Below are 13,831 nucleotides of genomic sequence, written 5' to 3'. Positions count from 1 at the left end.
TTCAACTGTCCCGTTTATCAATTAGTACCCCTTTCTCTACACTTTGCTTGACCAGAAGAAATAAAAGCTTTCTACCACCACACTAATATATATATATTTTTCTTATTGGTGAGTTACTGATCGCTTATGTTTGCAAAAGTTCAGTTTCTCCATCCAGTGCCAAGGATCAGCGGTATTAGATGGACACATACTTCTCTTCCCAGTGAATGGGTGCATATCATGAAGTTTCCTGGATGGAAAATGTGCTAAAATATTAATGTTTTAAGAGTTCCAGTATTGTAGATGTGATACAATATTACTGTTATATAGCGAATGTGCATACTGAGGAATTTTGGTAGGAACTAAATTCTGATGAGTTTTTTACCACTGTAACCACCGCTTGTTCATTTTGGAAAAGGTAATTCAATTGCAAGACAAGGTTTTGACTTCTCAGTCACCATCTGCTGCAGGCCAGTAATGAGAAGATTGATGGGTAACATGTCTAGTGGTGGGTAAATGAAGATTCTCCTAACACCTTTACACGTAATACTGTTGCTATTCTCACTCAAGTTTTCCTCACGTGATATTTAATGCACTGTTAAAAGTAATTCCTGCTATCGGAGAGGAGGCTTGAGTCCTGTGAATTGTGTATGTGTGAGTAGAAAACTGCATATATCCACCAAAGCTTGGGGTGGGGGCGTAGGTCACGGCAGGACCTTAACGGAGCGAGGGGTCCCAGGGCCAAACTGCAAAGGTGGCACAGCGTTGGATGGCCTTTTGTGGACAGTGGGGGCAGGGTGAAATGTGAAAGTCCTTTAGGAATTGCTGTGATGTTAAATATGGTGGGCCGGTGGTAGCCTTTGCAGCCTTTTGGATTTCAAGATCCTCCGCAGTGCTGCGATAAACCGAGAGCCAATCTGTCCGTCTGTCTGCTCGTATGTCTGTCTCTCTCCCACAGCCACCTTACTGGTCGTCTGGAGAATAAAACCCAGCCCAAGCTGGAGCTGTAAACTAGCCCCATTGTTGTGCCCTTCCTTGAAAAAGTCCTTGCTGATGCTTGTTTTGAAAGCAAAAGCCATTGCTTTGTCTACTGCGTCTTGTAGTTTACAAAACTCAGCCCTTACAATCGGTGTTAAGCCCCCTGACCACTCTGTACTGGCCAAGTTATGACTGGTCTGTGCCTCCTCCCAACACATCCCTGCTGATTGTTATAGATCTATGAATATAATTATTAGTGTCTATCTTCATACCATTGGGATGCTGTACAGATTGGGAAATAATTGCTATACCCTCAGTTTTGCAGTCGCTCAGTTTAACTAATAAAAGTAAAATCAAAGGAAGATGAGGACAGGTTATGAACACCCCATGCCTCTTTTTCCTGATGTGCCCATTCAAAACCAACAGTCAGCACATGGTGGAAAATACATTTGCCTGGTATGGTCAGAATACTACATTTTTTTGTAGTATTCGGCATGAAATCTTTCATTCAGTTGAAATGTTTTTCAGCCATGCAGGCAAGTACAATATCAGAACATGCACAGTTGTGTACACTGCTATTTATTTGAACACAACTGTAAGTTCATATTATCATATCAAATTGTACAAAGAAAATTCCTTCAGAGTCTGTTATGCAAAGCATTGGAAGACCATAACAAGATGCACGCTACTAGTAAATAATTTGTCCAACAGAGGGCAATAGAGACCCATGAGGTGATCACAGGGTGCATTGGTCAACTTGGCTACAGCAATGAGAGAGAAACCCTAAACACATTTACTGGCACAATCCAAACATGACAGTGTCAGTATGTATCACTTTAGCTGAGGGGTACAAGATGGGAGGTTTGGGCCATCTCTTTACTGTACCAAGCTCATCTTTGGGAAGTATAGTATCTTGAGGTAACTTAGAAAGGCTGGCCGACTGGAACAATTCAAGGTCGACACCACAGCGTACGGCCATTCTGCCCGTCATGGTCATTCACTGCAATACTTCATATGAAATATTTAACTATTAACAATTATTTAAGTTATGCCAGATATTAACAAACTGGAATGAACACATACTTCTATATACAAATGTTTATTAGAAAAGTAGTCAAATATTAAGTACAAAACATTCTGAATGCTATACCAAGTAACTGAACTCAGCATTCACCTTGTTACAAAGGGCTCAATAAGGGTGGGTCTGAGACACGGGTATTAATATTTATGGCAGTATGCCATTATGAGCTTCAATGCATCTGGCTGTTTTAATTTTTATTTCTTACACTTGAGTAAAAGGTGGTGTGAAATGCTGTTGTCCCATACAGTGACTTCACTTCCAAACAGTATGATACCTGTAGAATTATGATGTGCTGGTTATGGTTGTCATTCTAAATATCAAACAATATCTGCACTAATTTGTATTTTTACACATCGAGACACTATATTTTATGTGTGTTGAGGACGTTGAGGAGTTCCAAATTGGAGGTAGAACATCTGGTTGTGACTTGCGGCATCAGTTCACAAAGCTAGTGGTGCATTTTCATTGTGCAGTACTGGAGGTTTTTGTCTACAATTGGCATTCAAAAAATTTCTATAAGAATCTAGTATTTTCCAAAGACTATGACTGAAAGGTCTTGCCACATCAAACTGATTTTGTGACTGGTATTCGACACTATTAACCACGCAGTGGATCGAAATACAAACGTGTTTAGTTGAACAATTACTAGAAATCCAACCAATCACTATCACCCAATAACTAATGGCTAGTGTACCTCAACCTTAATAGACTACCTTAAAAAGGCTTTAGTAGATAAACTGGACCCATGTCAACTGTGGGACTCATGGCACAGCAATTACTTGTCCTTGTGATTACACTGAGAATTTTAGACTTGTGTTAGGAGAGTCAGGCTTCACAAACTCTCTCATGGATGAAGCTAGCATGTGCTGTCAATTATAAACCAATCAATAAAAGGTTTGAGTTTGGGTTATGATTTTAGCAGGCTAAGACAAGGGGTTTGCAGTAGCTGGACAAGGCACCATCGTAATGCCTTGGTACAAATTAGTTAAAGATGGACAGGTTTCCTCCAGTTACTGCTGCATCTGCACCCCTAACTCCTTGTACCCATGGGTTACCACTTGTCCAGGACTCAGCAAGATTCTGTTGCATGCCATACAGCACGCAGTGTGGACAACAGTAATTGCCTTGCTTTCATGTGTATTGGTGGTACGGACATGCTTGCGGGTGCAGGCAGTACGGCAGTAACATGAGGCCATAGGACAATTTGTCACTCAAAATGGAAGAGGGGAAAAACTTATTTAAAAAATTACTGCCAAAATTTAGCCGGACAGTTTCACCCATTGACGGGTCGATAAAGCCTCATTCTCAGCAACAGGGGTACTTTACAGGGGTCTGCCACAATCAGGATTAGCTAGAAGTGCAATTGTGTTTTTCTTTCAGCGGCAAAAACACATTTGTGGTCTATCGGATTTCCCTGGGGAGCATACCACAGGTTTACTTAGTTCTCCACTTCCTCCTCTCCCTCATTCTCTCCTTCCTGATCCTCCTCCATGTTCTCATCCTCTTCCTCCAGGTTTTCCTCCTCCCTGCTCTTATCATTCTCTTCTGCGTCGGTCTTCTTTTCCTTGTCTTTGCGTTTCTGTTCGGATGCCTCCTTCTTCCCCTTCAGCCCCTTCTTGTAGGCTGTTTTGGAAAAATAAAGCAAGAATTTTAACAAAACACACCACTCCCCTTTCAATTTTGCTGCAATAGAACATGTCTGAACAACATTAATGCTGTTAATTAGAGGGTACCAGTCATAATACGCTCAGCTAGTTTTTTAAATAAACAAGACACCAATTAAATTTTTTACTTGGCTAAAAAATGTATCTCAAATTTCAAACCCAAGAATATAAGTCATTCAATCAACAATCTGTAGTAAGGGCTACTATAATTCTACAGATTAATTGGCTGAAGCAGAGCAAAAATCGAACGAGTAGACTGTGCGTAAGAAGTGATTTTTACATGCCATCCTGGAGACATCACAGGATCTTTAAGAGGATACACAATCGGAACTATTTTTCATCCAGCCTGACCGTTTGACCTGACTGCATTTTTTCATAGCCCTGTAGGGCCTTGATTTCCTCTCTACAGTCTACATCCTGTAGTGTTTAACCTGTGTTAAGGCCATGCCCCACACTCACCCTCAAGGGCCTCTCTCAGAGGCTGCAGGAAGCGCTCAAACTCCATCTCCTCCATGGCGGCCATCACATCCCCCGCATTGAGCGTCTTCCTCTTGGCCTTCATGGCAAAGTTATTCGCACTGATGCCAAGTAAGAGGAAAAATGGCACAATCACAGACAGGCAAACACCAGATGATCCTAATATACAGTACGCTGTAGATATGCACACATTCCTTCCCATGTTGTTTGTCATCCATGTCAGCATGCATCAGTTATATAATCATAGCTGACCTCCACAGTCTAATGTTGTATCACCAAATCACTGTGCTTTTGAGATATTCACCATGACGTGGCATACAGGACGAACACGCTGGCAGCTTGTGAGATGGCCCTCCTTGCCTCTTTGGAGACATTCACTCCTTCTGGCAACTGTGACAATGGGAGTAGAGCTTGTCACATGATCATGTCACAGATTTCATTCTGAAGTTCTAAACCAGGGATCAGCAAATCACAGTCCTTGAGGGCTGAGAACTAAGGTTTTTTCACCCTCCTTTTACATGGGATTTAGGTGTGAAGACAGTCTGGTTAATCAGCAGCAATTGTTTCGTTAATTACTCCAGAGAAAAGGAAACCAGGGCTGAATTTTGATTCGAGGGCCAGATTTGATGATCCCTGGACATTGTTTACACAGTTACAATTTTTTTTTTTTTCACAAAAAAATTATAACATTCACAAATAGAATTCACACAGACTACTTAGTAATGGCAGCTCAAATATCCTCACCGCCTCTTTAATAATGCGCGTGATGACAGCGTTGGGAAGATTGAGGTCCTCTGGTCTTTCTGCCATGTGCTTTCCTAAAAGACAAAGCACCAGTTTACCCACTGTTAGTCAACACTTAGCTAAGCATCAGTAGCATTCAAGCCATTAAAATGTAAATGTTATTTTAATATTTCCAGAAATTATATATCCCGAGCTATTAGTTACAATTCAGCTCCTAGTAACCAGTTAGCTAAACTCAGATAGCTCGTACAGTGCTACAGAAGTAGCTAGCTAACAACGCATGATGATCATAACCACATAATCTAACGTTAGTACCACTCCAGTTCCTAATAATAATATCTTTCTGAACGACAGCAGCCAGTCGAAGTGTCTTTGCATTTGTGTTTTTTTTTAATCATCAGCATTAAAAGTGTCAGTTTTACTAACATGCTTATTAGTTTGCTAACAACTAGCTAGCTAGCACCCGCTCAAATCTTGCAATCCTATTGGCTAGCTACCCAGCTAACTAGCTGACACTTTACACAAGCTAAAAGTTACCTTGCTAAATCTCACCCAGTCAACTTCAACCAAAATCCTTATGGTATTCTGACGTATTGATGTTTTAAATACTGTGTAATATAAAGCGGAAGCTAGCTATTTAAATATAAGAAAATATAGCTGATGTTTTTAAGACAAGTTAGGTAGCTTCGTTTCGATAAACTGGGACAGTAATCCCAGAATGCAGTGTTAACATAGCCTGTAGTGCGCAGACTCGAGCGAAAGCGTCCAGTTGCTTGGTTACGAAAAAGTTCTCCCGGGTGTAACTAGCTAGATTTCTAAACATTACAGATGAGGTAAGATTAGTACTTCACACGAATCTTTTTCATCTGGTTGATTTTTAAGTCATAATGTAATTGTAATTTTTTTGTGCTGAATAACCATCCAGTTTTAACGTTCTGCTCCGACGAAAGCGTTGAACAAGTCGGTAACTTGCCTTGGCTAGCTAACTTAGTTGGTTTGTTCTTGCATAAACCATATAACGTTAATGTAGTTGGCATATTGAGCAAGCACTTTGACACGCTTTTGTGACTTCGAAAACAAACAGCATGTACTACTATAACTACTACGATAACTACTATATTCACCTACTGCACTAATGATGAATGTTGTTCGTTACAGGTATGGTCCTTTTAGTGTGGGCGGCTGCCCCAGTGAGATTCTGGATGAGACCCACTGCTTTTGGGTCATGTGCCCACATCCCGGCTGCTGGGAGGCGGCACAGCGTGTGGCCAGAGGCGTCGCGAGACGCAGACAGTCCAGAACACCTGTCAGGAGTAAGGCTCTTTTACAAGGTACGTCTGTTATACTGCCACGCAATTAGTCACCAGCTTGGTGAATTACTTTGACGTATTAAATGTCACTCAACACCTTTTTTTATATCCCTTCTTTTCAATCTAGAAGAGTTTCCTACTCTTAACATTGTGAATGTGTCAGAGTGGGCAAAAACCAGAAAGCCTCCAAAGAAAAAGATGCTTTCCAGAGCATTTAATTCAGAGAACTGTCACTCAGTCACCTCCCAATCCCAACTCTGCAGCCAATCCCAGAATTTCCTGAAGGACTCTAATGTAAGATTGGAGAGGTGAGTGGTTTAGTGGCTGACATTGATAAAAAAACACTCTTTTTAAGAGTCTAAACAGCTAACATGAAATATTCTCACTATTTTTTTCAAGTATTTTTTGTGAACTGCCAGAGGTGCCAATAGCTCTGGAGCCCACTGTATTGATGTGGAATGTGTAAGCTGTACAGTTGCTTGATTATAAATGATCCCAAATGGCTATGTAAATGCATGATGTGTGTTCTGTTGTGTTATGGCTCTACAGTCTGAAGGACCTTCACTTTCCTGATCTTACCTCTGCTGCTAAGATCCCCCACTCCACCACTTACAAGTGCAACAAGGATGTTAAGGTGATCCCCACCTTATCCATCTTGTTTGTCCCAGTTCCCATTGTCTGTCTCACTGCCCTGTCAGTGTCAAACAATCAGAGCTGCATAGTGATGACCCAGTCAAACCAGCTGTGTGTTTGCAAGCAAGATATACAGTTAGCAGATATACAAAATAGCTTTTTGTAAACTGAAATAATTGCTTAAATGAAGGCTTGAATTCTGTTAATTCTGAATTTGTGTTTGGTCTGTTATGATCACAGCTAAGCCTGGCCCAAATCAGCCCTTTAGAGGGTTCTTCTGGAGCCTTGTGTGGCAGTGTCTCCATGGTGGTGTGGATCCCCAACCCCAACCGCATCTCCCGCGGGCCCTCTCACAGCAGGTACGCCAACCTGACCAGTACATTACACCATATCAACCTTTATTTCACTGTAAGATTAATCTGTTAAACAGATTTAGCCTTTTGTTTTTGCATTCACTAAAGCCAAACGTAAATATAAATGGCATATTTAGCTTTTAGGCGGCACGGATGGTGCAGTGGGTAGCACTGCCGCCTCACAGCAAGGAGGTCCTGGGCTCGAATCCCCGTCAGCCGGGGCCTCTCTGTGCGGAGTTTGCATGTTCTCCCCGTGTTTGCGTGGGTTTCCTCCGGGTACTCCGGTTTCCTCCCACAGTCCAAAGACATGCACGTTAGGCTGATTGGAGAGTCTAAATTGCCCATAGGTATGAGTGTGTGAGTGAATGGTGTGTGTGCCCTGCGATGGACTGGCGACCTGTCCAGGGTGTATTCCTGCCTTTCACCCAATGTATGCTGGGATAGGCTCCAGCCCCCCTGCGACCCTATTCAGGATAAGCGGGTTAAGATAATGGATGGATGGATGGATATTTTGCTTTTAAAATATTCACGTGGCTCTTTTCGGGAACTGATGAAGTTATGATTCATGTGCGGGGTATTTTTTCCTGTTTCTCTTCTGCTGAAGACGGAAATCTCCGAACATCGCTGTGAGAGACCTCGCTTGCGTTCCTTCCTCCCATTCGTATGACGTCCCGAAACCGGTGAGAGGGAAAAACAAGCTTGATTGAAATCATTGTTGTGTGTCTGGGTGAAGACAAGCTGCAGCTTGCGGCATATGTTCCAGCGAACCAGTTTTTGTATAAACAGTGGTTATGTCATGTGTATGACAGTGTTATGTTACCCTTATGGTGGCGGGTTCAAGTACAGTGTTATAGGAGATGTAATATGTCATTATTTTAATGTATTTGTGTTATAGAACAGAAAGAAATCCATAAATGTTAAGAAGACTGAACACCTCCAGCTGACATCAGCCAATGGGAGGCCACCTGCCTCTGGTCACATGGTTTCTCAGATAGCACTCGACACATCAGACACTGACCTCGCAGAATCAGCCGTCACAGCTGAACCTGTGCTCGCCCCTGGTGGGATCCGGGGGGTCCTGCAGCCGGAGCCTGCGTCTGAAGCCCCCCCTGGCCCCCATCCCAGCCCAGCGAGCAGGGAGCCCAGCGCCTGCCTCAGGAACAAGCCAGCAGCTGTCCACAGCGACAGGGAGAGAGGGCCGAGGAGAGAGCCCGGCCCGCACGCCCTGACCCACCGTGCCCAATACAGGCTGGACAGCGCGGTGAGGAGGTCCAAACGGGCGTGGAATGCCACCTTCCCGAGCGGGGGGGGGGGGGGAGTTTGGACTGGGGGTAACTTAAGATGACTGCTTGGCAGTGGAGGTGGAGGGAGAGGGGGTGGGGCGGACTGAAGAACACTGCTGGTTTTGAGACGGCACAGAGCAGGCTGTTGGCCTGTGCCTTGGCCCGAGAGACGCTCCGTTTACAGTATCGCATGCTCCGATCACGCAAGAGAAACAGGGCCTGCTGTGGCAACGTGCTCATTTTGTGGTCGGTGGGGGGCAGGGGCTGTTACGGGAAGTGCTGTTCGTTCAGTCAGGCCCTCTGTTTATTTGATGCAGCCCCAGATAACAATCTAGTAGGCTAAATCTACCCCTCATGCTTATTTGCTTAGTGGAAAGGCCTCATTTGCTGAGTGTTTGGCAGTCACGTAACTTGTCGATTAGTCACACTCCGGTCAAGGAAGAATGCATTTTGGACAGCAAGCATTCCTACTGGGCTGTGAGTAAATATGTGAATTAAGGAATTTCCAAGCACTGTGAAGCAAGCAAGTGCAAATTTGGACCTCTAAACGAAAACACTACTCCCTCTTAATGAGCTGTTGGCGTGAGAATGCGAAGAGGTGGTTGCTTCATAGCCAACGTCTGCGGTTTAGCGTAAAGCTCTGTGGATGAGACAAAATAAAAGTTTTTTTTTTTTGTTTTTTTTTACATTATCCAACTAGTGATGCACATCTTCCCACACCCCCATATGCAGACAATTACTGTAGGCCGTAATTACTAGGGGTAATTATTCTTGAACTCTTAGTAACCTGTTGAATGTGCTTACCTTCTTTGTAAGCATTCATGCTTGATGGAAGCAATGTAGCATTAATGTTGTGCTGGAGAAGGGTTCTGGGCGATGCTTGGTTCATGCTGGTAGTTAAGCCTGGTTTCTTCTTTCCCTGTTGTTACTGGTGGCACAGAATGGGGCTGAAGGAATCGATTGGCTGAGACTCAGGAGTCAGGCGTATCTTTGGAAGAAGCACAACCAACGGCAGAGCTGCGACAAAGACAAGTCCGCCTTGGCACCGCCCAAGCCCCACCACCTCTCTAAAGCCACGCTACACCACCACCACAGGGGTTCACTGGAAATAGGTGCTTCAAACTTGTGCAAACCTCCCATGTGCTGACCGTGGTTACATGTTCCAGTCCCCCCGAGCAGATTCATGGAAATGAAGGCTGCTGTTAGTTCCAGTTAAGTGGGCCTCTCTCCCAGTTCTGGAAAGCCCCAGGGTGTGCTGGCTTTTGTTGTTACTCAGCGCTTAATTGCAGCTCTCAATTAAAGCAGTTAATTACACAGTTGACCCACCTCACATGGTTTCTTGGGTCTGAAATGGTTGCTGATATGAAGGCGAAAACAAAAACCAGCACACCCTGCGGCTCTCCAGGACCAGGAGTTAGGACCATTGCTCTTGTTAATGGGCAAGCATTTCTGTGGTCTTCATAATAGTCTCAGCATTAGTCTACATCCAAACATCCCTGAGTTTGGCTTAATATATTTTGACTTTAACCTATTTTTATTGAGATTATTTCATTAATTCTTTACACTCGTGTTCAATTCATAGGACTCTCAGATATTCTAAGATGGAGTTAACCTTTTCGTTAGGAGTGGCAGGGTTAGGGCTTCTGTTGTGATATTAATTGCCCTCCTAATAGCTCTGCACTAGAAGGCCACCCGCCCTTTAAGGGATGGAAGTCCCGCCCAGATTGAGACATAAAAACAGACTATTTGGGGTTGGGCAGTCTTAATTTCTCTTCTGTCTTTCTTCCTAGATGATCTTGCATGCCAATGTTACTATCAGTTCCTCATCATATATTCATGTAATTAATTAGGGATGAAATTCTGAAAATGAGAGTTCACCAGTTTATTAGACTGCTTTCCCTGATCCTGTTTTTCCTTTTGCATGATTATCAAGCAATTTAAATAAAGCTTCCACATTAGCATCTAATTAATTCATTTTTGCTTGAATGCATCTAATATGGTATCTCTCTGCTTTTGTACACATGAAATAATCTTAATTATAACGGAAATTGTTTGTAAGTTAAAAACAAAACGTGCATGTTGATAGTGCAATCACAATATTTTAACCAAATAATTTAGTTATAATTAGAATTAATTATATTAGTACTGAGGTCCTCCAGATTGCCTTATTAAGGGTAATTTAAGTAAAACAAATCATCAGTTGATTGATGAATGCACTGTAAAAGTAGTATAATGTTTACCATATCACTATCATTGATGTGGGGAAAGTAATTCTGGAACATATCCATTTGATTATAGCTATATACAGTCACTCTGGTTTCACTTGGGGTTATCAGTGGGTTTATCACTGTGTCCCATTATACTGATCAACTGTATGTCGCCCTGGATAAGAGCGTCTGCCAAAATGCCAATAATGTAATGTAATGTGTTGTGCAGTGCACTGCTCCACTGAGTCCCATTATAGATTATTATGCAGTGCACTGCTCCACTGTGTCCCATTATACTGTGTTGGGCAGTGCACTGCTCCACTGTGTCCCATTATACTGTGTTGGGCAGTGCACTGCTCCACTGTGTCCCATTATATTGTGTTGGGCAGTGCACTGCTCCACTGTGTCCCATTATACTGTGTTGGGCAGTGCATTGCTCCACTGTGTCCCATTATACTGTGTTGGGCAGTGCACTGCTCCACTGTCTCAGTCCGGCTGTACCTGTTTGTGCGCAGGCCCTGCAGTGTGCGGCTGTGTGGAGTGTGTGGAGGAGACGTGGGGGTGTGGGGCGGGGGGCTTTCCCACACTCAGTCAGAGCTCCGAGCTGATGCACCACACTGCTTTACGCCAGGTGCGCCTCCCCGTCTATAACGTTATGTGCAAAATGGTTTGGGTAGTTTCTCACTTCACTTACCATGTAGTGTTTAAAGGTGTTAATTTAAATGTTTCTTGCCTCCGCATGTGTAGATTCCTGCAGCTCGGTGACGTGTACACCTCAGCGCCATAACAATTTAATTGCTACATTGCTCTGAAATGAGTAGTGCTGTTAAAAGAACTATTCAAATTTAGAAATGCTATGTGTAAAATGGAACGTGAGCAGAGTTGTGTGGTCGTGCTTTAGCCCTTAGACACAGGCCACATTGGTGACAGGAAGCTGAACGGTGAACACATCGTGGGCTCCCGCCACTCTGCGCTAGAGCGAATGCGCTTCAGAGCCACACTGCAGGACAGCCTGGGTGAGTTCCTGAGAATTAATATGGCTGGAACGCAACCAACAACACAACCAATGATTAATGCAAAACTTGTCATGTTATTGGTTTGCATTTTTGCATGTGTCTTAGCAAATAGAAAGAGCCAGCTTCAGTGTTGTTTTGCTTTGCCAGAGCGCCTTATTTTATAATATTTTCAAGGTAAAAATTCTGCGTAGTATGCCTTTAAGCTCAACAATAGCAATTTCCAAAGCCTGGACAATGTAATCATATGTGATTGTTCATAAGATATGAATTGTGGTTTGAGCATCACCTCTCTTCCTCTACATCCACACAGGACAGGAGAGGGGCAGCGTGGGAAGGGCTTCTGGGAGGAGTCTGAGCAGAGGCAGAGAGGATCTCCACGGAAGCGTCTCGGATTCGGAGGATGAGGACTTCGGGCCTTCGGAGTCTAATCTGTCTGCGCCGCCGCCGAGCCTGAGGTCCGACCTGGCCGACTGAACTGCGACGGCAGTGTGGAGGGGTCAAAGGTCACGGGCCAGCCACCCAGGCCTAGCATCCCCACGAGGCAGGAGAGCAGAAGATGAATGTGTTCAGCTTGCATTCATGTTCAATGGTGCAACCTTTGGAGAAGTCAGGTAGCTGTGGCGTCATTCAACACAGAAGGGTCTGAAGGATTTTCCCTGTTTCGAAGTGATGGGGGGCAGCCTGTAGCCTAGTAGCTAAGGTACATGACTGGGACCCGGGAGGTTGGTTTAAGCCCTGTCGTAGCCGCAGTAAGATCTTGACCATGCATCAACTGTCAGTCGCTTTGGATAAAATCATCAGCTAAATAACAAAATATTATAATTACTATGATGGGATTAGAGGTGCTGAGTGGTCTGTTCTTATCATCAAATGTTTTTATGCTTATTTGCAAGAGAAGCTGCTGCAGGTGCACTAGAGGTGAATGTTTGCTTGTCTACAGGGGGTGCTGGCAGTGATTTAGAGCTTCATGAAAAGATGTCACATTGGGACCAGTCTCCATTGAATGAAGCTATACATGATCGTTTTGTATTTTCCCGGCTATGGGCCCCTAGAATTATTCCCACCTTTCTCTCCACTCAGGGCAATGCTGCTTGTCTGAATTTAATTGCTGGATGACATTGCAACAGTGGGAAAGGTTTATGAATCTGATTTGCAATTCCAAATTGGGACGAAATAGCTATGTAAGAATGTTTTTCCCACTCTTTTGGATAGGCAGGACAGTAAATATACATGTATTATCTCTTATGGAGTTGCAAATTGCAGTCCTGATATTCTCTCATGCACTATGTTTGAATATTCCTCTGTCTGCCAACCTTCAGTTGGTTGTATGTACAATATATGTACAAGCTATATATGTACAACCCCTTGGGTCCTAACTGTCTATGTGTAGACTGGCGCTATAAATGAACATGTGTTGTTAACATGCTATTTTTCTAAATGGCAAACAGTGAAATTACATGAGCATGTGAGTGGATATTTAGATACATGTACATTAAAGGTTTGGAATTACTTGCAGGCTCAAATTTGTCACAAGAAACGAGTGGTTCAAGTTCCATGTGGCTATAGCCTTGGGCAAGGTAATTGCCATGAATTGCTTTAGAAAATATTCAGCACTATAAATGAATAATATGTGAAATACATACATATTAGGAGTAGTTGTGTAAGTTGCTCTTGACAAGGGTGTCTGTAACCCATGTAATTAAATAATGTATTGAAAATCAAATTGAGGTCTTGCATTGTGTGTTCCATTTGAAAGCACAAGGTGTCACTATGGAGTCGACTAGAAAGATCTGCAACAGGGCAAGCGAAGAAAGTCAAACTGAGGCATAAAAATGTGGGAATGATTTTCATAATTATGTAATACCTATTTTACAGATAAACCATCATAATACTTTCTTGGTGTTTTGGTATAAATGCAGATAAGTACTTGAAACAGCCACTGAAACCTGCCAGACATTTCCCCCCATGATTGGTCGCTGTGCTTGGTTTTACAGTCATGTGGGAACCGTGCTAGTCCAGAGGTCACATTTTCAGGTCTGCCAAAATAAATATGACCCTGACATACTGAAATATTAATGTCTGGAAAACTGCTCTGGAAAATGTAAA

At 43.2% G+C, this 13,831-nt stretch overlaps 2 protein-coding genes across 6 annotated transcripts; one reads left to right on the top strand and one right to left on the bottom strand.

The window, feature by feature from the left end:
- Positions 1-2,040: 2,040 nt before the first annotated feature.
- Positions 2,041-5,649, bottom strand: pole3 (polymerase (DNA directed), epsilon 3 (p17 subunit)). Of its 4 annotated transcripts, none has more exons than XM_061260402.1 (5): positions 5,461-5,649; positions 4,924-4,997; positions 4,484-4,569; positions 4,162-4,280; positions 2,041-3,661 (listed from the first exon to the last, which is right to left on the bottom strand). In XM_061260402.1, the coding sequence occupies exons 2-5, from the start codon at positions 4,987-4,989 to the stop codon at positions 3,477-3,479; spliced, it is 456 nt and encodes a 151-aa protein (XP_061116386.1). In that variant the 5' UTR covers positions 4,990-4,997; positions 5,461-5,649; the 3' UTR covers positions 2,041-3,476. The 4 variants fall into 4 exon arrangements, with proteins under 4 accessions (XP_061116386.1, XP_061116387.1, XP_061116388.1 ...); XM_061260403.1 differs by having other exon boundaries at positions 5,476-5,649; XM_061260404.1 differs by lacking the exon at positions 5,461-5,649 and adding an exon at positions 5,350-5,392.
- A 5-nt stretch (positions 5,650-5,654) lies between these two features.
- LOC133140433 (uncharacterized) lies at positions 5,655-13,395 on the top strand. Of its 2 annotated transcripts, none has more exons than XM_061260401.1 (11): positions 5,655-5,756; positions 6,082-6,254; positions 6,361-6,541; positions 6,783-6,867; positions 7,107-7,225; positions 7,824-7,899; positions 8,211-8,480; positions 9,443-9,614; positions 11,225-11,340; positions 11,611-11,725; positions 12,036-13,395. In XM_061260401.1, exons 1-11 carry the CDS (start codon positions 5,752-5,754, stop codon positions 12,197-12,199), a joined length of 1,476 nt encoding a protein of 491 aa, XP_061116385.1. In that variant the 5' UTR covers positions 5,655-5,751; the 3' UTR covers positions 12,200-13,395. The 2 variants fall into 2 exon arrangements, with proteins under 2 accessions (XP_061116385.1, XP_061116384.1); XM_061260400.1 differs by having other exon boundaries at positions 8,115-8,480.
- The last annotated feature ends 436 nt before the right edge of the window (positions 13,396-13,831 follow it).

The sequence above is a fragment of the Conger conger genome, chromosome 11 (assembly GCF_963514075.1).
Source record: "Conger conger chromosome 11, fConCon1.1, whole genome shotgun sequence".
Lineage (NCBI taxonomy): Eukaryota > Metazoa > Chordata > Actinopteri > Anguilliformes > Congridae > Conger > Conger conger.
This window is presented reverse-complemented; position numbering and strand designations above follow the sequence as displayed.